General features: G+C 47.8%; 1 protein-coding gene across 1 annotated transcript in view; it reads left to right on the top strand.

Moving 5' to 3' along the window:
* The window catches only part of DNAH7 (dynein axonemal heavy chain 7), a 241,075-nt gene that overhangs the window by 158,764 nt on the left and 60,952 nt on the right, over positions 1-21,359 (top strand). The window contains exons 35-41 of the mRNA XM_060257065.1: positions 5,071-5,290; positions 7,102-7,974; positions 8,700-8,929; positions 11,117-11,447; positions 15,564-15,910; positions 18,246-18,426; positions 20,413-20,598. Of these exons, the coding sequence (XP_060113048.1) occupies positions 5,071-5,290; positions 7,102-7,974; positions 8,700-8,929; positions 11,117-11,447; positions 15,564-15,910; positions 18,246-18,426; positions 20,413-20,598 (2,368 nt within the window). The remainder of the gene's footprint in view (positions 1-5,070; positions 5,291-7,101; positions 7,975-8,699; positions 8,930-11,116; positions 11,448-15,563; positions 15,911-18,245; positions 18,427-20,412; positions 20,599-21,359) is intronic.

The raw sequence follows: 21,359 nt of genomic DNA, 5'->3' as shown, positions 1-21,359 counted from the left end.
CATCTTATAGAGAGTCTATGAAGTCCTATGAGATGGCAGTCAAGGCCGCTAAGAAAACATACTTTGCGGCCGAGATTGCGTCTGCAACTTCGCGCCCGGCACAATTGTTCAACATAATTCGTACTCTTACAACACTGCCACAGGGCAGACCAAATTCTAACAAATTGGAAATTGGCTGTGAGGCTTTTGCGAATTTCTTTGCAGATAAAATCGCATCGCTCCGTTCCGACTTCCCTGCCATATTAGATACAGTCAGCGAACCTGAGGCTCCATGCCTGTCTTCGGATCGTGTTCTGGACGGCTTCAGTGCTCTCAGCCTGGAAGAAGTTGACAGGATCCTCCTATCTGCACGCCCAACAACTTGCAAATTGGACCCGTGCCCCTCCTGGCTTATTAAGACCTGCCAGAGGGAGCTGAGATCAGAGGCGTCACTAGGGCAGGGCCAAGGGGGCCATTGGCCCCCCCCAGAGCATTCTCATTGGCCCCCTAGGGCTCTTTGAAGGCAGCAGGCGGCAAGCAATCACAGTCTTTATTGGCGGGAGACGCGGGGAGGCTCTTTCAAGGCAGTGGCGAAGCGAGAGAAGGCCGGGAGGGAAGAGGAAAGCGCAGCTCTCCGCAGGCAGGCATCAGAGGGCGAGCAGGCAAACCAGGGAAGGGAGGACGTTGCGAGCCAACCAGCGAGGGAAAGGAGGCTTTAGACGCGCGGGGCGCAGGAGGGAAGGGAAGGGGGCAGGCAGGCAGAGAGCGAGGGAGTCCCTCACGCAGGAGGAAAACAGGCGGCATCGGCCGCGCTCGCAGCAGCAACAGGAGGAGCGGGTGAGGGGTAGCGCAGGAGCATTGCCGGCAGTGCGCATGAGCGCCAGTGCTGAAGACTCCGCACCGCAGGCGCTGCTGCTGGCGGCGGGGGAGGAGGGGGCAGGCGACGAGGACCCGAAGCGGGCTTCTTTCTCGCTGGTTCTCGCCAGGTGCGCTGAGCTCCCCCAGCTGCCGCTCTCGGCTAGCAACTGGTCTTGCACAAGCCCGCGCCGCCGCCAGCGCCTTGGGAGGGACGGACTGATGGAAGAAGTAGTTTGCAGGACGAGCAGCGCCTCTCCTCAAGTTTCGGGACGGTTACCGTCCCCAAATCTTTCGGCTTCTCCAGGCGGAGGCTTCCTTTGTTCGAACGCGAGGGATTTAGCACCTCTGGGCAGCGCACGAGGACTGCTGCTCTTCCCTCCGAGTTGGCCCCAGGGTGCAACCGACTTGGCCCCAGGGTGCAACCCACGCACTTGGCCCCAGGGTGCAACCCACCCCAGTGACGCCACTGGCTGAGATATCCTATACGGGATATCATAAATAGATCCCTATTGGAGGGTCATTTTCCATCAGCGCTTAAAGAGGCGGTGGTCCGTCCCCTCTTGAAAAAAACAACGTTAGACCCGGCCGAATTGGCACATTACCGGCCGGTCTCGAATTTGCCCTTTTTGGGCAAACTTATTGAGAGGGCAGTGGCGTTGCAGCTACAGAGTTTCCTGGAGGACGCTTCTGTCCTTGACCCCTGCCAGTCTGGCTTTCGCCCGGGCCATGGGACGGAGACAGTGCTGGTCGCCCTGGTGGATGACCTTCAGCGGCATCTGGATCAAGGTGGCTCGGCGGTGCTGATGCTGTTAGACCTATCGGCAGCGTTCGATACGGTCGACCATCGGTTGCTGGCCTGCCGTCTTGCCGATGCGGGGATTCAGGGGCTGGCCTTGCAATGGCTTTCCTCTTTCCTCGATGGTCGGGGACAAAGGGTGGCGATTGGGGACGAACTGTCCCAGAGACACACGCTTGATTGCGGAGTGCCTCAAGGGGCGGTACTCTCCCCGATGTTATTTAACATCTATATGCGCCCCCTTGCCCAGATTGCCCGAAGGTATGGGTTGGGTTGTCATCAGTATGCTGATGACACCCAGCTCTATCTACTTATGGACGGCCGGCCTGCCTGCGCCCCAGAAAATCTGGACCGGGCGTTACAGGCAGTGGCTAGGTGGCTTAGGCTGAGCGGGCTGAAGCTGAATCCGGCGAAGACAGAGGTCCTTTGCTTGGGTCGTTGTGGTCCGGGAAGGGAAATCTCCCTGCCAGTTTTTGACGGGGCGTCGTTGATAGCGGCGCACAGGATCAAAAGTCTGGGGGTACTATTGGAGCCTTCATTGACAATGGAGGCTCAGATAGCAGCCACTGCCAAGTCTGCATTTTTTCTTTTTAGGCGGGTGAGGCAGTTGGCCCCTTTCCTGGAGCACGACGACCTAGCAACGGTGATTCATGCCATGGTCACCTGGAGGTTGGACTACTGTAATGCCCTCTACATGGGGCTACCCCTGTGCCGAACCCGGAAACTGCAGTTAGTGCAGAATGCCGCTGCCCGGCTGCTACTAGGGCTCCCAAAATGGGAGCACATTCGGTCGGGGCTTCGGGATCTGCACTGGCTGCCAATAACATTCCGAGTCCAGTACAAGGTGTTGGTCATTACCTTTAAAGTAAGCCCTATATGGCCTAGGACCTGCCTACCTTAGGGACCGTCTCTCCCCACACGTTCCCCAGAGAGTACTACGATCGGGCTCACAAAATCTGCTAGTAATCCCCGGGCCAAAGGAGGCCCGTCTGAAATCCACCAGGGATCGGGCTTCTCGGTAACGGCGCCTTACTGGTGGAACCAGCTGCCGGAAGAGGTGAGGGCCCTACGGGACCTAGGGCAGTTCCGCAGGGCCTGTAAGACAGTCCTCTTCCGGCTGGCCTACAACAACTAACTGACACTGAGAATTTCTGGATGGAATTAGAATGCATTTAACAGACCGCTGGTTTTTATGTTTTTTATGTTTTATGTTTTATTAATTTACTGTTTTAATCCTTATTATGTAAATGTTTTTAAGATAAACTTATGTAAGTTTGTGTGTTGTGAGCTGCCCTGAGCCGCTTCGGTGGGAAGGGCGGGATATAAGTCGAAATATAAATAGATAGATAGATAGATAGATAGATAGATAGATAGATAGATAGATAGATAGATAGATAGTGTGTGGCCTAATACGCAAAGGAGCTCCTGCTAGAATTCCACCCCTGGGTTTACCTATGAAAACATTTCTCTGTGACCTTGTACTTGATATGTTGGACTCTCAATAATTTATCTTGGAGGTAGTTAGGATGACCAGGATAATACTTGGGTGATGGTTAGTTACTTCAGAATCGCCTTCATTTTTATTAGTTCTACAACTTGTCTCGTCTGGGGCAATGGCAAACCGTCTCTTGCCTTGAACACTCTTAAGGGGTCCCCATAAGTTGGCTGCCAGTTGATAGCATTTTGCTTGTGCGTACATAAGTTGCCTCTACTTAAAAGTAAAATGTGCTTGAAAACTGCATAGAGCATGTGTGTCGCACTCATTTGTTATGAGGGCCGGATGTGACATAAATGAGACCTTGTTGGGCTGGACCTTGTTAGGTTGGGCCGGGCCATGTGGGGCCAGGCCATATGTGTTCCTATTTAAGATTACGTAGCAGAGATATAAACTTCATAAAGGACACAGACAAACTCAATTAAATATTTTTTTAAAAAAAAAACTTAAAACATGCTTAAAACATTAGCACATGTTGGTCTTTAAAGGTGCTTTCTTTGTCTTTCTCCCATAGGAATCAGGGAACAGGGCAAAGGACGTTCCGGCTCTTTCCTTTCTTCCCCAGGGGACTGGGGGGGGGGGGGGAGGAGCCTCAGCCAACAGAAGAAAGAGGGACTTGGCTCAGTAGCTCTGCTGTGCGATTGAGAGAGCCTGGAAAAACAAGCTCTGCCTTTCCCCTTTCCTCAGCCAATGGAGAAAATAGAGGTTTTGCTCTATGAGCTCCTGTGTGATTGAGTAAGCTTTGCAAAGCAAGCTGTGATGCAGAAGGAAGCAAGAGAGAGGGAGAAGGAAGCAGATGATAGTTACTCGGGGGCCTGATAGGAGCCCTCTGGGTGCCTGATTTGGCCCCCGGGCCACATTTTTGACACCCCTGACCAGTGTTTCCTCTACGCTAAGTTAGTGTGAGCTACCCCACAGATTTTTTTTAGCCTCCAGCTCACATTTTTTTGTCTTAGCTCAGGAAAAATAGCCCCAGAGCACACTCATTGATGCAGTCGCTCACCACTTTAATGCCAGTAGCTCACAAAGGAGAATTTTTGCTCACAAGACTCTGCAGCTTAGAGGGAACATTGCGGACCCTGACATAGAGCCTGAAAAATTAACTAACACTACATACCATTTATTGGATCCAGTGACACCTACAGACTATGGGTTGAATGCAGCGACACCATTCCAGTAACTCTCTCCATCGGAGAAAGATTTTGCAGAAGAGAGTAATTGAATCCACTTTTAACGGAAGGAAGTTGTAGGATACGCACCAATGTGTTGTACGCTAAAATAACCCAATTCTGCTTATTCCAGTTTTTCAATTCTGGGATAACTGTGAAAGTGTTTTTTTGCTTCAATAAGGTGGTTGCGTTCGGGGCTTCCTCCAGAATAAAGGAGTTCTGGACACAAAACAACTACTAGGTAATTTGACTTTCATTTTTTACCAGCTTCTCCAACATCAGGGGTGGAATTCTAGCAGGAGCTCCTTTGCATACTAGGCCACACCCCACTGATGTAGCCAATCCTTCTAGCGCTTACAAAAAGAGCCCTGTAAGCACTTTTAACCAGGGCTTTTTTGTAGCAGGAACTCCTTTGCATATTAGGCCACACTGCCCTGAGGTAGCCAATCCTCCAAGAGCTTATATGGCTCTTCTTACAGGGCCTACTGTAAGTTTTTGAAGGATTGGCTACATCAGGAGTGTGTGGCCTAATATGTAAAGGAGCTCATGCTACAAAATGAGCCCTGGGGAATTCATATGTAGTTTTATTAAACAAAGGAAAGTAGTCCATATATCTCAGTTATGCTTTTTTGTATTTAGAATGACATTCACACTGTGATCCCATTTAATTGTTTTCTGAGCCTTGCAATCTCAGTAATTGTAGAAAAATATTGAAACTGGCATTTTGCATAGGTCCCATCATTCGTCTTCTTGCGTTTTGTTTCAATGAACAGCTACACCTTCCCTCCAGAATGCGTTGAACTGACTGAGCAGATTGTCAGTAGCACTATGATGGTATATAAAGAGGCTATGGTGAACTTGCTTCCGACGCCGACAAAGTCGCACTACTTGTTCAACTTGCGTGATTTCTCTCGGGTGATTCAAGGCGTTTGTCTCTCAAGACCTGAGACGACAGAATCTACAGGAGTCATAAAACGTCTTTGGGTTCATGAGGTAAACTCCCTGTCAGAAAATAACTGAAAGTTTGTGCCTTGTCTTGATTAAAATACATTTTCTTCTAGCACAATTTAGTGGATTCTTCTGACCTTGGTAGCTATGATGTAAAAACCTTTAAGCATCTGAAGTTTTGTCAAATATGTAGGTTTAGTTATACATAGGGATAACTGGGGGGGGGGGGGCGGGGCGACAAATGTTTGCTGCTGATGGTACCTCACGATCTTCTTTGTGGTCTCTGTGCTTCACACTGATGGGATATAGTGCCGCTGCGCCGATCTCGATCTGTACTTCGAGGCTTAAGAAAAGAGGATTTTCGGGCCCGTCCCACCGGGCATGCGCAGCTCTCCACCGTGCATGCCCACTGGGACAGGCACAAGGATCCCGTCAGTTCCTTTCTGACCGCTGTGCGGACAGGATCTTTCTCCCATCTTTCGTCGGTACTCACCTTCATTGCCTTTTTCTTCAGATTTCTTCGATTACTTTGTTCCTCTTCACTTTCACAAACCTACAAGAAAAAGGAGGACACTTCTAGCAGGAGCTCCTCTGCATATTAGGCCACGCCCCTCTGATGTAGCCAATCTTCCAAGAGCTTAGAGGGCTCTTTGCACAGGGCCTACTGTAAACTTTAGAAGGATTGGCTACCTAATATGTAGAGGAGCTCCTACTAGAAAAAGAGCCCTGCAAATATGACAATTGACACTCATATATAAGCTTAAATAGGGGTGGAATTCTAGCTGGAGTTCCTCTGCATATTAGGCCATGCCCCTCTGATGCAGCCAATCCTCCAAGAGCTTAGAAGGCTCTTTTTTGTAAACTCTTGGAGGACTGGCTACATCAGGGGTGTGTGGCCTAATATGCAAAGGAGATCCTGCTAGAATTTCCACCCCTGAGCCTAAATATATATAAAGTTGCACTTCTTCAAAAATGACTGTAGTGACTCACGAAAGCTCTCACCCTACCACAAGTGTTGTTAGTCTTTTAGGTGCTGCTTGGCTCTTGCTCTTTTCTACACACAAATTATTAAGACAGTTTCTTTGTTGGTCCTAAATTTAATTGAATTAGGACAAATGGGTGCATCTTGTTGTGGTTGTACGTATCCTGCTGTGATTGGACACGACAGGTCAACTGATTCCCCTTTTATGAATGGCAACAATTATGCCTAGTCCTGGCAGCAGTGACAAGCCAAGTCGGTTGTGAAGATGTCTTACTCTGGAAATTTCCCTAAATACAAGCCCTAGCAACTTCTAGAAGCACTAAGTTTAATCTGGCTGGATTTGTTTAAGCCTTATAGCATTTGAGAAGAAAATATGTCAAATGATACTTGAATGTATTGATCTTTCCCCTCCAACTTGCTTGAAAAATTATGCTTTTAAAATTTTACCAATATCAAATCTTGGGGCAGAGTGAGCCATAAAATTTAATAAATATATGTTTCCCCTACTCGTTTTGCGTAATTTAGAAGCTTGCTTACCACACACAGCTTCAGCTTTTCCTGTCTTCTACCAAACGAGCACAAACATTCTAAATGAAAATAAACAGCCACTTTTCAGATTCTGATGTTTTTGGTGTATTTCCCTATGGAGATCTTAACAGTTGTTTATGTCTTCACTTGGTTTGTGCCTAGCAGTGTAGAGTTTGTTGATAGAATATATAAATTTTTCATAAAGTGGGTCAGATGTTCCAATCTATGTCACTTTGCAACCTTAATTTCACATCGTTATAGAGAGAAGGTACCTTTCTTTTTTTGTATTCGTGATTAGAATGCCTCATCAGTTACTCCAATGATCATCCTGTCATGTCTTGCACAGGTCCTGAGAGTATATTATGATCGTTTAGTAGACAAAGCGGATCGATCCTGGCTTGTCGGATGCATTCAGCAAGTAGTGGAAGAACACATGAAGGAAGTCTTTGGCGAGCTTTTCGAGAGGCTGGATTTCAATTATGATGGGATAGTGGAAGAAGATGATTTGCGAAGTCTGATGTTCTGTGATTTTCATGACCCTAAAAGGGAGGATACAAACTACAGAGAGGTCTTTGACGTGGATGAGTTGAGAACTGTCGTAGAGGGCCTTCTGGAAGAATACAATAACATGAGCAAAAAGCCCATGCAGCTGGTTTTATTCCGCTTTGCCATAGAACATGTCTGCCGAATTTCCCGTATTTTGAAACAGCCCCGTAGCCACGCCCTTCTGGTGGGCGTTGGAGGAAGTGGGAGGCAGTCCCTCACCCGTTTAGCTGCTCATATGGCCGATTATACACCTTTTCAGGTCGAAATATCAAAGAGCTATGGAAGCTATGAGTGGCACGAAGACCTAAAATTCATCTTACGGAGGTCTACCGAAGGCGAGATGCAAGGAGTTTTCTTATTCACCGACACCCAGATCAAAAGGGAGTCGTTTCTAGAGGACATAAACAACTTGCTGAATGCAGGAGAAGTGCCAAACCTCTTTGCGATAGACGAGAAGCAAGAAATATGTGAAAAGATGCGTCAAATAGACCGCCAGCGGGACAAGACGAAACAAACAGATGGTAGTCCCATTGCCCTGTTCAACATGTTCATCGATCGCTGTCGAGACCAACTGCATATTGTGTTGGCCATGAGTCCTATTGGAGACGCGTTCCGTAATCGCCTTCGAAAATTCCCATCTCTTGTTAACTGTTGTACTATTGATTGGTTTCAGGTAGGATGTTTTGCAATACACACCTTCTGGGCTGCGGACATCGTAAATACATCATGAGAAATGGGGGAGGGGCAGCGGCAGAGCATCTAGAACGGGGGTGGCCAAACTTGCTTAACATAAGAGCCGCACAGAATAAATGTCAGATGTTTGAGAGCTGCAAGACGCGGAATGTCAGATGTTGGAGAGCTGCAAGATGGATGGAAGGAAGGAAGGAAGGAAGATGGGAGGGGGAGCTAGAAAGAAAGCAAATTTAACTTTAAATGCATACTCCAAGCTGCTGGGTGGCTTGGCTTGGAGAAACGATTAAAAGATAAATGCCTTCTCCAAGCCAGCTGACGGGGTGGTGGCTTCAAGAGCCTCACAATATGTGTGAAAGAGCCACCTGTGTCTCCAGAGCCACAGTTTGGCCACCCCTTATCTAGAGGATGGTGCAGAATTGTTTTCTGTGGCCCCAGAAGGTAGGACCAGAACCAACGGGATGAAATTAAATCTGCCGTAGATCACACAGAATCTCTCGACCAGACTCTTGAGTCATGGATGCTTGATGTTATAAAAGGACCAAATCTTTTCATCGACTTAAGCTTGTTTTGTGCCCTGATTTGCATCCTGAGCGAACCAGTAAACTGTTCTTTACGCAGCATTTCATTGTTGTAAGATTAGTAGCTTAATTTGGGTCTTTTGCTTAAAAAAAGTAAATATCATTTGGGTCTTCCTCCTTAAATTAGTCATGGCCAAAAGATGCGCTGCAAGCGGTTGCCACTCGCTCCCTGGAGGACATTGAGATGTCTGAGGAAACCCGGAATGGCTGCATCGACATGTGCAAAAAATTCCACATGACGACCATTACTTTGTCTGAAACTTTCTACGCTGAACTCCAGAGGCATAACTATGTGACGCCTACATCCTACCTCGAATTGATCTCCACTTTCAAATCCCTTCTGGAAAATAAGAGAACGTAAGTATAATGCAGCGTTTGATAGAAAAGGAAATGTCTTGCCGTGTTTTTTAATATATATATTGGTTGCTGTTAGAAATTGGCTTTTGCTCAAGCTTATTGGTGCTAATAACAAGTAAGCAGGAATGGAATTCTAGCGGGAGCTCCTCTGCATATTAGGCCACACCCCCTTGATGCAGCCAATCCTCCAAGAGCTTACAAAGAAGAGCCTTTTGTTGCAGTGGCTACTATCAATAGAGAACTTTGGTACCCATCCAAGTGTAACTGGAAAAGGGCATAATTGCTGGGTGGAGACCTGGAACACCCATAAGGCTTTCCTAGTCACCCAAGACCTGAGGGCATGGATCTTGTGAATCCATTCATTCACAATTACTATTCATTGTTTGCAGAGTGAGTTTTTATTATTAATAAAGAACTTCACTGACTTTGCCCCCAAATCTTTAGCTAGGCCTACCAAGCCCCCGGGCCGGGCAGGGGTTCTCCTGCCCTGGAGGTTCCCAACCTGCCGGCCCACATGACGTGATGACGTCACCCAAAAATGACGTCATTGTGTTGGCGATGTTGCGCACCAGCCGCTCTAGGCATTTCTGGGAAAACTCTGTGGTTTTCCCGGACACTCTAGTAATTTGGAAGGGAAAACTCTATGGTACAATATGACGTCATACAGCCCTCTCTCTGAAGCAGCCATTTTCGTCAGGGGAACTCAATCCCATTATCTAGAGAACAGTTGTAATTTTCAGAGGATTTCAGTCCCCATTTGGAGGCTGGCAAACCTATACTCAGCGAGTCCAATGGCCATTGATAGGTCTTTCCTCCGTGAGTTTGTCTAATCCCCCGGTTAAGTCCCCTTGAAGTGTAGGGAGAGGTGATTTTTAATGTGCTTGTCTCAGCCGATGAAGAGCATTCACCGTTAGCATCATCAGTACCTTGAACCAGGCCTGTGAGCTAACAGGGAGTCAATACAGTTGGTACAATACTGGTTGAATTGGTTTATGCTTGGTACTGAAAAGCAGGGCATCAGGTTACATACATCAGGTAGAGAAAGAGTCCTTTTCTCCCTTTCTCACAAAACAAGGACTCGTGGGCACTCAGTGTAATTAGCGAGCAGTAGGCTTAGAACAGATAAAAGGAGGTCCTTCAACCAAAGAGTAATTAACACGTGGAATTCACTGTTGCAGGAAGTGGTGGTGGCTACAAGCACAGACAACTTCTAGAGGGGATTGGATTAACATGGAGCAGAGGTCCATCGGTGGCTACTAGCCACAAGGTATAGATGCAACACTCTGTATGGGGCAGTGATTATCTACATTCTTGGTGCTTGGGGGGCAACAGTGGGAGGGATTTTGGAGTTCTGGCCCCTCTGGTGGATCTCCTGAGGGCACCTGGGTTTTGACCACTGTGTGACTCAGAGCGTTGGACTGGATGGGCCATTCGCCTGATCCAACATGGCTTCGCTTATGTTCTTATGTCTGGGGCAGTGCTGTTTTGTGTTCTTGGTGTTTGGGGTGAGGCAACAGTGGGAGGGATTTTGGAGTTAATAAGAACATAAGAGAAGCCATGTTGGATCAGGTCACACAGTGGCCAAAAAACCCCCAAGTGCTATCAGGAGGTCCACCAGTGGGGCTAGGAGCCCTCCCACTGTGCCTGCCCCCCCCCAAACACCAAGAATACAGAGCATCACTGCCCCAGACAGAAAGTTCCAACAATACGCTGTGGCTAATAGCCCCTGATGGACCTCTGTTCCATATGCTTATCCAATCCCCTCTTAAAGCTGTCTATGCTTGTAGCCGCCGCCACCTCCTGTGGCAGTGAATTCCATGTCTGGCCCCTCTGGTGAACCTCCTTAGGGCACCTGGGGGTTTTGCCATTGTGTGACTCAGAGCGTTGGACTGGATGGGCCATTTGCCTGATCCAACATAGCTTCGCTTATGTTCTTTTGTACCTTAAAGCCAGTTGTTGCAGGGATGAAATTTAACATTGAAATGTTCAACTGAATGGCTCTCCCATGAAACTCTGTGCAGAGTTCTGAAACTGAAAGTCAGTCTTAAGAAGATAACTGGCTTTCATTATATCAAGGGGGAAACAGAAACAGGATTTGGGCTTAGCGAACTGTAGTTACCAAAGTGATGCCCTTTGGATTTAACTCGCCTTCCTGCGTTGCCCAAAGTCTTCCAAATTTGCTTTCAGTCAGGTGATGAAAATGAAGAAAAGGTATGAAGTTGGCCTGGAGAAGCTGGAGTCGGCAGCCTCCCAGGTGGCCACTATGCAGTCTGAACTAGAAGCTCTGCAGCCACAGCTCAGGTTAGCCAGCAAACAGGTGGATGAGATGATGGTGGTCATCGAGAAGGAATCCTTAGAAGTGGCCAAAACGGAAAAAATAGTGAAAGCGGACGAAGCAGTAGCCAACGAGCAAGCCATGGCCGCCAAGGCCATCAAAGATGAATGCGATGCTGACCTGGCCGAAGCCTTGCCGATTCTAGAAAGTGCTTTGGCTGCCCTGGATACATTGACCCCTCAGGTACAGCGGGGGTGGTGGTGGTGTGCTGTTCATGTTGGCTTCTGTTGCACTGGCCAATACAAAATCATTTCAGGCCTGGCACAGTTTACAGTTGCCACAGGCTATTCGTTCTGAGACATCAACGTTCTTTTGGGTCTTTACAAAAGATAACGGTCAATTGTAGCTAAATTATTGGATCTTGAATATCAGAAGATCTTATTATTAATGCAAAACGAGGAGGGGGAAAGTCAGAATCTTAGCTACAGGTCGTGTCATCATTGAAGAAACTTGCTGGTTCTCTGGAAGTTCAAGCAAGCAAAAGAAATGGTGGACCTGAAGTCTTTCCCCCCACCAATCATTTACCCAAAGCCAGGGCTTTTTTGTAGCAGGAACTCCTTTGCATATTAGGCCACACCCCATGATGCAGCCGGTCCTCCTGGAGCTTCTGGTGGGCCCTGCATTAAAAGCCCTGTAAGCTCTTGGAGGATTGGCTACATCAGGGGGTGTGGCCTAATATGCAAAGGAGTTCCTGCTACAAAAAAGCCCTGATTGTGTCAACACCACAGGTTGTGACCAGGACATCTTTTGTAGCAGGAACTCCTTTGCATTTTAGGCCACACACCCCTGATGTAGCCAGTCCTCCAAGAGCTTACAGTAGGCCCTGTGCGAAGAGCCCTGTAAGCTCCTGGAAGATTGGCTGCATCAGGGTGTGTGGCCTAATATGCAAAGGAGTTCCTGCTACAAAAAAAAGCCCTGCGCAAAGCTGTTGTAAGCACAGCCTTTAGCAGTAAATGATGGGACTGAAGGGAAGACTCGGTCATTTGTGCAGAACACTCCATTGGCTATCCAGTTGACTGGCTGATGTCAGAATTTTCTTCTTGCCTCCTGCAGTTTTAAAAATCACTTGTAAATTTTGATATTCATTGAATTTCCTACATTTAGTTAAATAGTTTAGATTGCTGTCCAGAGCTCGCAGCTCAGCCCCAGACTCTGCTCTCTACCCCACCCCTCTGGGCTGAGTGAAGGTCTCCCAACAGGTCCCAGCTGGCCAGTGAGTCTCCCATTGTACCTTCCTGCTTAGACAGAATCCCACCTGGTCTCCCGGCCAGTGAGTCTCCCATTGTACCTTCCTGCTCAGACAGAAACCCACCTGGTCTCCTGGCCAGTGAGTCTCCCATTGTACCTTCCTGCTCAGACAGAATCCCACCTGGTCTCCCGGCCCCAGCTCTGAGCCCCACAGAAGCCTCTTTGTGGGCAGCTCCAGCCAATGGGGAACAGCTGGAGCTCCTTTGGTCCCACAACAGTGTGAATGATCCCCTTTCCAGGTTACCTCCTAGGGCTGCAAATAAAGTCCGGGAATTAGTGGAGGGAGGGAGCGAGCGAGCGAAGGAAGGAAGGACAGACGGGGCACTACCTTGGGGAGGGACCAGCGCTGGCCCTAGGGCGCGTAGCATTCCAGGCAGGCTCTTTACTCACCGCCCCCCCCTTCCCTCTGCCACCCTCCCTCCCTTCGCAGCGCTATAGTTGGAAGGGAGGGGGAGCGAAGCCTCCAAAGATGAAACAGATGTCGGCCACATCACAGCCAGTAGGGCCGAACTCTGATCGCCCTGAGGGGGCAGGCGGAGCGCGAGGAAAGGGAGGGGACAGCGGGGGCGGGGATGCAGGCAGCAAACTAGGCATTTGTCATGGGCTCCGGGAGGGGGGGGAGCCCAATTTGGCACCCCCCTTCTGGTGCTCTAGGCAATTGCCTAGTTTGCCTAGTGGGTGAGCCGGTCCTGGGAGAGGAAGAGCTCGTGGTCTCAAGGAACTAAAGTCTAGAGAGAGAGGAAAAGGGCAGCGGCCAACAGGGCTTTGAGGAGATCTTAACTCTCCTGCAGCTGTGGTGTGAGGTGCAGCATTCTGGCGTAAAAGCATGTCCTGAAGGCCCTGTTGCCTCCGCCCACTGAGCCTGAACCCCAGGGACCAGACAATTGCCAAATGCCACTGCAGCATTAAAATATATTTGAATTAGCTTCAGATGTATTTGAATTAGTTTCAAATGAGAAAATAGGACAAAGCTTTTATCATTTACAACTGGGCTTCCCAGTCTGCCCACCAGCGCCTTTTCTGGTGCTCACCAAGTATTTTGAGAGAGTGGGTGGAGTCAAGAGAGGCTTTTGCCCAGGAAAGGTTCTGATTGGCCATTGGGAATTTGATTGGCTGTTCACAGCACAAGGGTCTTCATTGTGTGAAGGGAAGCAGTGGCAGCCATTTTTGTGGCTGGTTCATCCTTCTGTGGCAGCCATTTTATGGTAGCCATTTTGTGGTTGTTGCCACCATATTGTGTCAGAATTCGACGAGCTTGGAGACCCTTCATTTATAAAAAAATTATTCAGTGACATTGTGAAAATGATGACTGTCAGGTCTCACAGTACCAAGACCACAGCCACCCATCCCGGAAAATCTACAACAACCAGTAATGATTGTTACCTGTCGCGCGGAATCATTTTGAGAGGAGTTCTTGAAAACACTAGAATTGTCAGCAGCTGCAAAATAACAAAGTCTAGCCTGAGCTCTGGAAAAGGAGGTTTAAAGAAGGATATGAAAATTATACATTTGTCAATCCAAGAAGGAGAGCTGCACAATTTAGAAAACAGAGTAAAACAATTAGTTAAGAGAATGCAAAGTATTTCTGGAGGGGAAAGCTTTAAGAAATGTCTAAACGCCCTGATTTTCCTTTGACAGAAATAACAGGGAAAAATGTTCCCAGTAGGGGAAAACGAGTTGATTTGCAATATATACTTTTCAGAAAAGGACTTTATTTTGCCTGACTGAAATTTCTAAAGAACATACGTATCATAACAATCGGTTGGGTAAAAATAGAGAGCAAGTGTGATAAAAAAAAAAAAGGTCAGATGATGAGTTCTCTGTATCAGTAATAAGTAGGGGGTGTGCGTTCAGCATAAACTGAGCTAAAAAAATACCCCAACATACCTTATTACTTAAGCCAAATACAGATAAGAGAATCTAATTGGTTGCCGGTATAGCTGAGCCCGACTAAAACTAATTTTTTTCCAGCATTTATTCATGTATATTCAGTTATCCCAAATGGCTGGTGAGCTCCTCTTGCAGCTCAGTTTAAACTAAGCTGCAAGAGGAGCCAGTCCGGGATCGGCTGAGAGCTCTGTACCAGCTTAGCTGGGTCCAACTCCTCTTGCAGCTCCCAGCCAAGGTGGCGCGGAGCTCTGAGCTCCTGCTGCCCCAGATGATACTCTCTCACCTCCTCACTGCACACAGATCCCGGGGTCAGCTTCTCCTGCAGTGCAGTTTAAAAAACGCCAAAGGAAAAGCCAGACTAGCCCCAGGGCTAGGCTGGCTTTTTAAAAACTGGTATTCTTCTTGGAAGAGCCCTGTGGCGCAGAGTGGTAAAGCTGCAGTACTGCAGTTGGAGCCCTCTGCTCACAACCTGAGTTCGATCCCAGCAGAAGCTGGTTCAGGTAGTGGGCTGCAGGTTGACTCAGCCTTCCATCCTTCCGAGGTCAGGTTGACTCAGCCTTCCATCCCTGAGCCCACCTATGGGAGGGAAAGGGTGAAATATAAATCTGGTAAAATGAACAAACAAATAAAATAGTAACATTAGCTTCTCCAGTGGTCCAGGCGTGGGGCAATCAGGTACCTCTGGGAAGTCTCTTCCTCTTCAGATGTATCTGACTGCTCCAGTCCTTGACCACTGAGAAGGAAGATTCACAGTAGGTGAAATCAAATCTTCCAATTATGGAGATCGAAGATCCCTATGTATAGTGACCAGTGTTGCCCGCAATACCTGATCCCCTCGTCTGATGATGTGTGCCTGGAGAGCACACGGAAGCTTACGTTCTGAATAAAACTTGGTTGGTCTTCAAGGTGCCACTTGACTCCTGCTTTGTCCCCCTAAGCTGAGTTAGCGTGAGCTAGCTCACAGGTTTTTTAGCCTCCAGCTCACACATTTTTGTCTTAGCTCGGGAAGGATGGCCCCAGAGCACACTAATTTACGCAGCAGCTCACAACTTTAATCCCAGTCGCTCACAACTTTAATCCCAGTCGCTCACAAAGTAGAATTTTTGCTCACAAGACTCTGAAGTTTAGAGGGAACATTGATAGCGACTTTTTTATTTCCAGGATATCACCGTGGTGAAGTCCATGAAGAGCCCCCCTGCTGGAGTGAAGCTTGTGATGGAAGCCATCTGCATCTTGAAAGGCATCAAGGCCGATAAAATGCCAGATCCGACAGGCACCGGGAAAAAGCTAGAAGACTTCTGGGGCCCAGCTAAGAAACTTCTGGGGGACATGAGATTTCTGCAGTCCCTTCACGAGTACGACAAAGACAACATTCCTCCGGCCTACATGAGCATCATTAGAAAACAGTATATCACCAATCCCGAGTTTGTCCCCGAGAAGGTCCGAAATGCTTCCACTGCTGCCGAGGGTCTCTGCAAATGGGTCATCGCCATGGATTCTTACGACAAGTGAGCCTTTCGAGCTGACTGTTGGGCCGGCTGGATGTGCTTGCACAGGGGGCAACCCTTGCATATTAGGCCACACCCCCCTGAACCCACTTCCCCCGGTAGCAGGAAGTTCCAGGAGGTGGATTTTTTCAGGGTCAGTTCCATTCCCTTGTTAAGAGAGAAGCCTGGGAATTCAGAGTGGTCGCTGTATAGCGTCTCTTCGCTTTCAAACATGCAAACAGAGCAGGGAGGGGAACACACAGACCGTGCTAGATCTCTTGTGCTCTCTCATTTTTGTTAGTTGTGTGCCCCTGTTGGAGCGTGAAGTTTCAACAGTTGTAAAGGCATGTTTGTGTGTGTGGGGGGGGTGGTGGTGGTAAAAATGCTATCAATTTAAAATGGCAGCAGGGTCCATGGGTCAGACCCAAAAACATGATCATGTCTAATTTAGCCCCAGGCTGCCTGTAGAAAAATGGAGCAAGACCAGGCCTTGAATTCAGCAGGAGCTCAGAGGAGCACAGCTCCTGAACCTTTCTGACGGTTCCCCCTCCTCCTTCCCACCTTGTCTATTGAATTGTAGGGGCAGTTGCATAATAATCCCTGGATGAGCTCCACCACCTGTTTTTCTACAAAACGACCCCTTAGCAAGACACACACATACACACACATGGCCTTCTGCTGCCTCAGATTCTGTTTCCAGTGCATGTGTCTCACTGCGTCCTGGGAAATGTAGTTCTTGAGGTACCAACCTGACAGTATTGATTTGCTGCTCTTTATTTCTTTAATACCTTTGGTCCTCCTTTCAGCCAAAAACTGAATCTCAGAGTAGGGTTCAGGAATAGAAAATCTGATACGAAAGACTATTAAAAGTCCACCGTTCCTTAGGAAGTGAATTCACAGTCGATCTGGATTTGGGAAATGTGATAACAAATGCACCGCTCTCTCACACGCATCCAAACACGACACTGGATCTGAGCTCTTCCTCTTTCACAGTCATCATTTCTGGCAAACAAAAACATTAACTGGCCGCTGGTGTTTGTTAAGGAAGTACTTTAGCTGTCCAGGGTAACAGAGAGGGTATCCTCATGAAATCTGACTGGGGGGAAAAGCCCTTTCAGCATCCACAGCAGTGCTGGTATACAGGAAGAGACTTTGCCAGCTGATTTCATGGTTCAACTCACCTTTCAACTAAGATTACTTTTTTTAGTAGTTTGAATAATGGGGATGGGAGGCAGGTGGACCCAAAAAGTGTCCACACGCACACATCTGCCTGCTGCCTCCATCCCGCCCAGGCTTGCTGGGAGCCAGCTCGAAAGGGCACCACTTTCAAAGGTTATCCCTTTTCACTGGGGTGCCTCTGAGGCGCCTCCCCGGCCATCTGGAAAGCCGGGAGGCACGGGGAGCTGCGGACGGGTGCCCACGGCCCGTCCCTTTTCTGTGCACTGTCTGGAAGCTCCCGGGTGCTCCATTTCCAGCCTGCTCTCTTTGGGATGGCTTGAAGCCCACCCAAACCGGCCGTCTGGTATCTGAGTTGCCTTTGAATGGAGTCATTCTATCTGTGCACAGAGATTTGTGTAGTGTTTCTGGAGATTTGGGGGTGGAGTTGTGTAGTGTTTCTGGAGATTTGGGGGTGGAGTTGTGTCGCATTTCTGGAGATTTGGGGGTGGAGCCAGGGGAGGGGAGGGGATGAAAAGGGCAGGGGTGGAAATCTAGCAGGAGCTCCTTTGCATATTAGGCCATACACCCCTGATGTGGCCAATCCTCCAAGAGCTTACAAGGCTCTTTTTTGTAAGCTCTTGGAGGATTGGCTACATTGGGGGGGGGCCTAATATGCAAAGGAGTTCCTGCTAGAATTCCAACCCTGAAAAAGGGTATAATGGCTGAGAGTTCCCCCTTCCACAGCAACTATTTTCTCCTGAAGAGCTAATCTCTGTAATCTGGAGAACAGTTGTAATTCATGGGGCCTACTGGAACGGCCCCATGGCGCAGAGTGGTAAAGCAGCAGTACTGCTGTACTGTGGGTCTGAACTCTCTGCTCACAACCCGAATTCGATCCCCATTGGAAGCTGGTTCAGGTAGTCGGCTCAAGGTTGACTTAGCCTTCCATCCTTCCGAGGTGGGTCAAATGAGTCCCCAGCTTGCTGGGGGGAAAGTGTTGAGGACTGGGGAAGGCAGTGGCAAACCACCCCGTCAAAAGTCTGCCATGAAAACGTTGTGAAAGCAACGTCACCCCGAAGTCGGAAACGACTGGTGCTTGCACAGGGGACCTTTCCTTTCCTACCTACTGGACTGTCTGTTTACAGACATTTTTTTTTGTAGTGTATTCAGCTTCCTTTTGCTTTTTTTTTTTTTTTAGAGTGGCCAAAATAGTTGCCCCTAAAAAGATAAAGCTCAATGCGGCCGAAGGGGAGCTGAAAATAGCGATGGACGGTTTGAGAAAGAAACAAGCTGCCCTGAAGGAGGTCCAGGACAAGCTGGCTAAACTTGAGAAGGCCCTGGAATCAAAGAAGCAAGAGAAAGCTGACCTGGAGAACCAGGTATGGAACACGGAGCTACAACCACTGGGAGAAATGTCTGTTTGCATGAATTGCGTTACTGTGCAGGAGGCCATTTGAATAACTCTTCTTCTGTGATATGTATACTATATATATCTATATATAGAGCACTATCATTGTGCCGTAACAATAATTCACAATTGCATTGTCTTGTCCGCATGCAAAAATACAGTTGTGAATGTTCGCTTTGTGGAACAATAGCACGATATCCAACAGCACGTGGATGCGTACATTTGAGGGTTTGGTTGTAACAAAGTTTGAACTTTTTTTGTAGGGGAAGCATCTGAATAAAGTGTAGAAGTGGGACCTGCATGGGGGGGGGGGGCGGTGGCCCTAGATCTTTTGCCAAGCTGGTGCCCCCACATGGTGCAGATTTAATCCAATCCAAGGAAACGATGGGTTCAACTTCTGTACCTATGTATTACTTCTGCTACATTTGGGAAAGTTAAGGTGGCAGTTGGGAAGGGGAGAGAAAGTAATCTAAGAGCTGCACACCAATCCCTTCCCAGATCATCTTCCTTCATCTTCAGGTAAAAACATTTTTTTTTAAAATTGATTCACGGCTGACATTTTTTCCCCCGAGTTCCAACGGAAGCTGCCAGCCTTCGCGAAATTTCTGCCTTCTTAGTATATTAGTAAATAGCTTTGAGGAAGAGCTGGATAGAAAACTCAGTATATATTCAGCAGATAGATCCAAGCGGGCAGCCGTGTTGGTCTGAAGTAGATGAACAAAGCAGGAGTCAAGTGGCACCTTTAAGACCAACCAAGTTTTATTCAGAACGTAAGCTTTCATGTGCTCTCTAAGCACACTTCGTCAGACGAGGGGATCAGGTATTGTGGGCTGAAATACACGCAGTTTGTTGTTTAGGAGTGCAAACTGACTGTGATCACATGGTAAAACAGTTCCAAGTGGGCAGCTATGTTGGTCTGAAGTAGTTGAACAAAGCAGGAGTCAAGTTGCGCCTTTAAGACCAACCAAGTTTTATTCAGAACGTAAGCTCTGATGAAGTGTGCTTAGAGAGCACACGAAAGCTTACGTTCCGAATAATGCTTACGTTATTGGGCCAAAGGAGGCCAAATGGAAAGTTACGAGGGAGAGGGCCTTCTCGATTACAGCTCCCCATTGGTGCAACCAGTTACCAGAAGAGGTACGGGCCTTGCGGAACCTTGACCAGTTCTGCCGGGCCTGCAAGACCATCCTCTTCCAGCAGGCTTTTTAATGTGGAATTACTGTACCATCATCATGAATAACTGTGTTATATTAAGATTGTAGCACCAAAATTAATTGTGGTTTAAACTGTAGTTTTAAATTGTTAGTCTAACTGATGATTTTAATGTAATTGTATATTTAATTGAGAAACACAACTGTTTGTAATTTGGGGTTTTTATTATTGTACTATTGTAATGTTCGTATTTTATGCTATGTAAGCTGCCCTGAGCCTGCTTCAGCGGGGAGGGCGGGATATAAATTAAAAATTATTATTATTATTAAAACTTGGTTGGCCTTAAAGGTGCGGCTTGACACCTGCTTTGTTTATATATTCAGCAGGTTGTTCACACAGGAGTGACCTTTGTAAGTCAGCGCCATTCCCTCGTGAGATAGATATTGCTCATTTGAATGCTCTTTATTTTCTGTATTGCATATAAATCCATTATCAATTGCACATTTCAAGCAGAGAGTGATGATTTATTCCAAGGAAAGGAGAACCGAAATGCCCCAGACCGGTCTTCAGCCGTGGCCATTTGTCACACGCATTTCCTCTCTTCTTTTTTTCTCCTTTTCCTTCAGGCACTCCAGTAACATCCAATCCAAAGGCCATTCATTTTATTGAAAAATAATAACATCACTGGACAAAATCGATGGGTCTGTAATAGTGCTCCTAAGCACTGCAGGCAAAATGTGTAACGGTTTGCTGTGAAGGCAGAGCTGCCGCGGTTTCGCCTTAATTTTTGTGTTTTGCTTTCGAGGTTGACTTGTGCAGCAAAAAACTGGACCGAGCAGAGAAATTACTCGGCGGCCTTGGAGGCGAGAAAACCCGCTGGAGCCAGACTGCTTTGGCGCTGGGGAAACAGTACGTCAATCTGACAGGCGATATCCTCATCTCATCAGGCATTGTGGCTTACTTGGGAGCCTTCACGTCCAGCTACAGACAAGTAAGTAATGAGAGAACGGCATTTGTGTCACGTTCTCATGACAGTTGGGGGGACGCAACATAGTTGCTTGCACGCAGGGGCGCACATGGACGGCTTTCGCGAATCCCGGGCCTATGCCACTCAGTGCTGCTTCACACGTCCTTCCTGCTCATCACAGTGGTGCAGAAGCCCCCCCCCCTGTAATCTTGTTGGACACTTTCAACAGCCCCCTCCCCCCCACTTCTGGGCTAAAGCTCCCAGATGAGCAGCATTTGGGTAGGTTTTTTCCCTAAGACTTCCCGTTGAAGAAGAAGAAGAAGATGATGATATTGAATTTGTATCCCGCCTTTCACTCTGAATCTCAGAGTCTCAGAGCGGCTCACAATCTCCTTTACCTTCCTCCCACACTTTGAGGTAGGTGGGGCTGAGAGAGCTCTGACAGAAGCTGCCCTTTCAAGGACAACTCTGCAAAGAGCAATGGCTGACCCAAGACCATTCCAGCAGGTGCAAGTGGAGGAGTAGAGAATCGAACCTGGTTCTCTCAGATAAGAGTCCACATGCTTAACCACCACACCAAACTGGGTCTCAAAAAACTAAAAGGAGGAAAAAAACACTAGAACTGAGTGTCACCATTTTAATGGTGGTGCTAAACTCCAGCCATCCTCTGGATTAGCTGCAAGCGGAGACAATGTGGTAATTAGAATAATATTTAGTAGGGAGAGCACCCTCATTCTGTTTTCCTTTTGTACTGTAGTCATGCTTTTTTCCTTCGTTTCCCCCCA

This window comes from Heteronotia binoei, chromosome 16, assembly GCF_032191835.1.
Source record: "Heteronotia binoei isolate CCM8104 ecotype False Entrance Well chromosome 16, APGP_CSIRO_Hbin_v1, whole genome shotgun sequence".
In the NCBI taxonomy this organism is placed as follows: Eukaryota; Metazoa; Chordata; class Lepidosauria; order Squamata; family Gekkonidae; genus Heteronotia; species Heteronotia binoei.
Note: the sequence above shows the minus strand (reverse complement) of the source record. Positions and strands in the feature narration are given on the sequence as shown.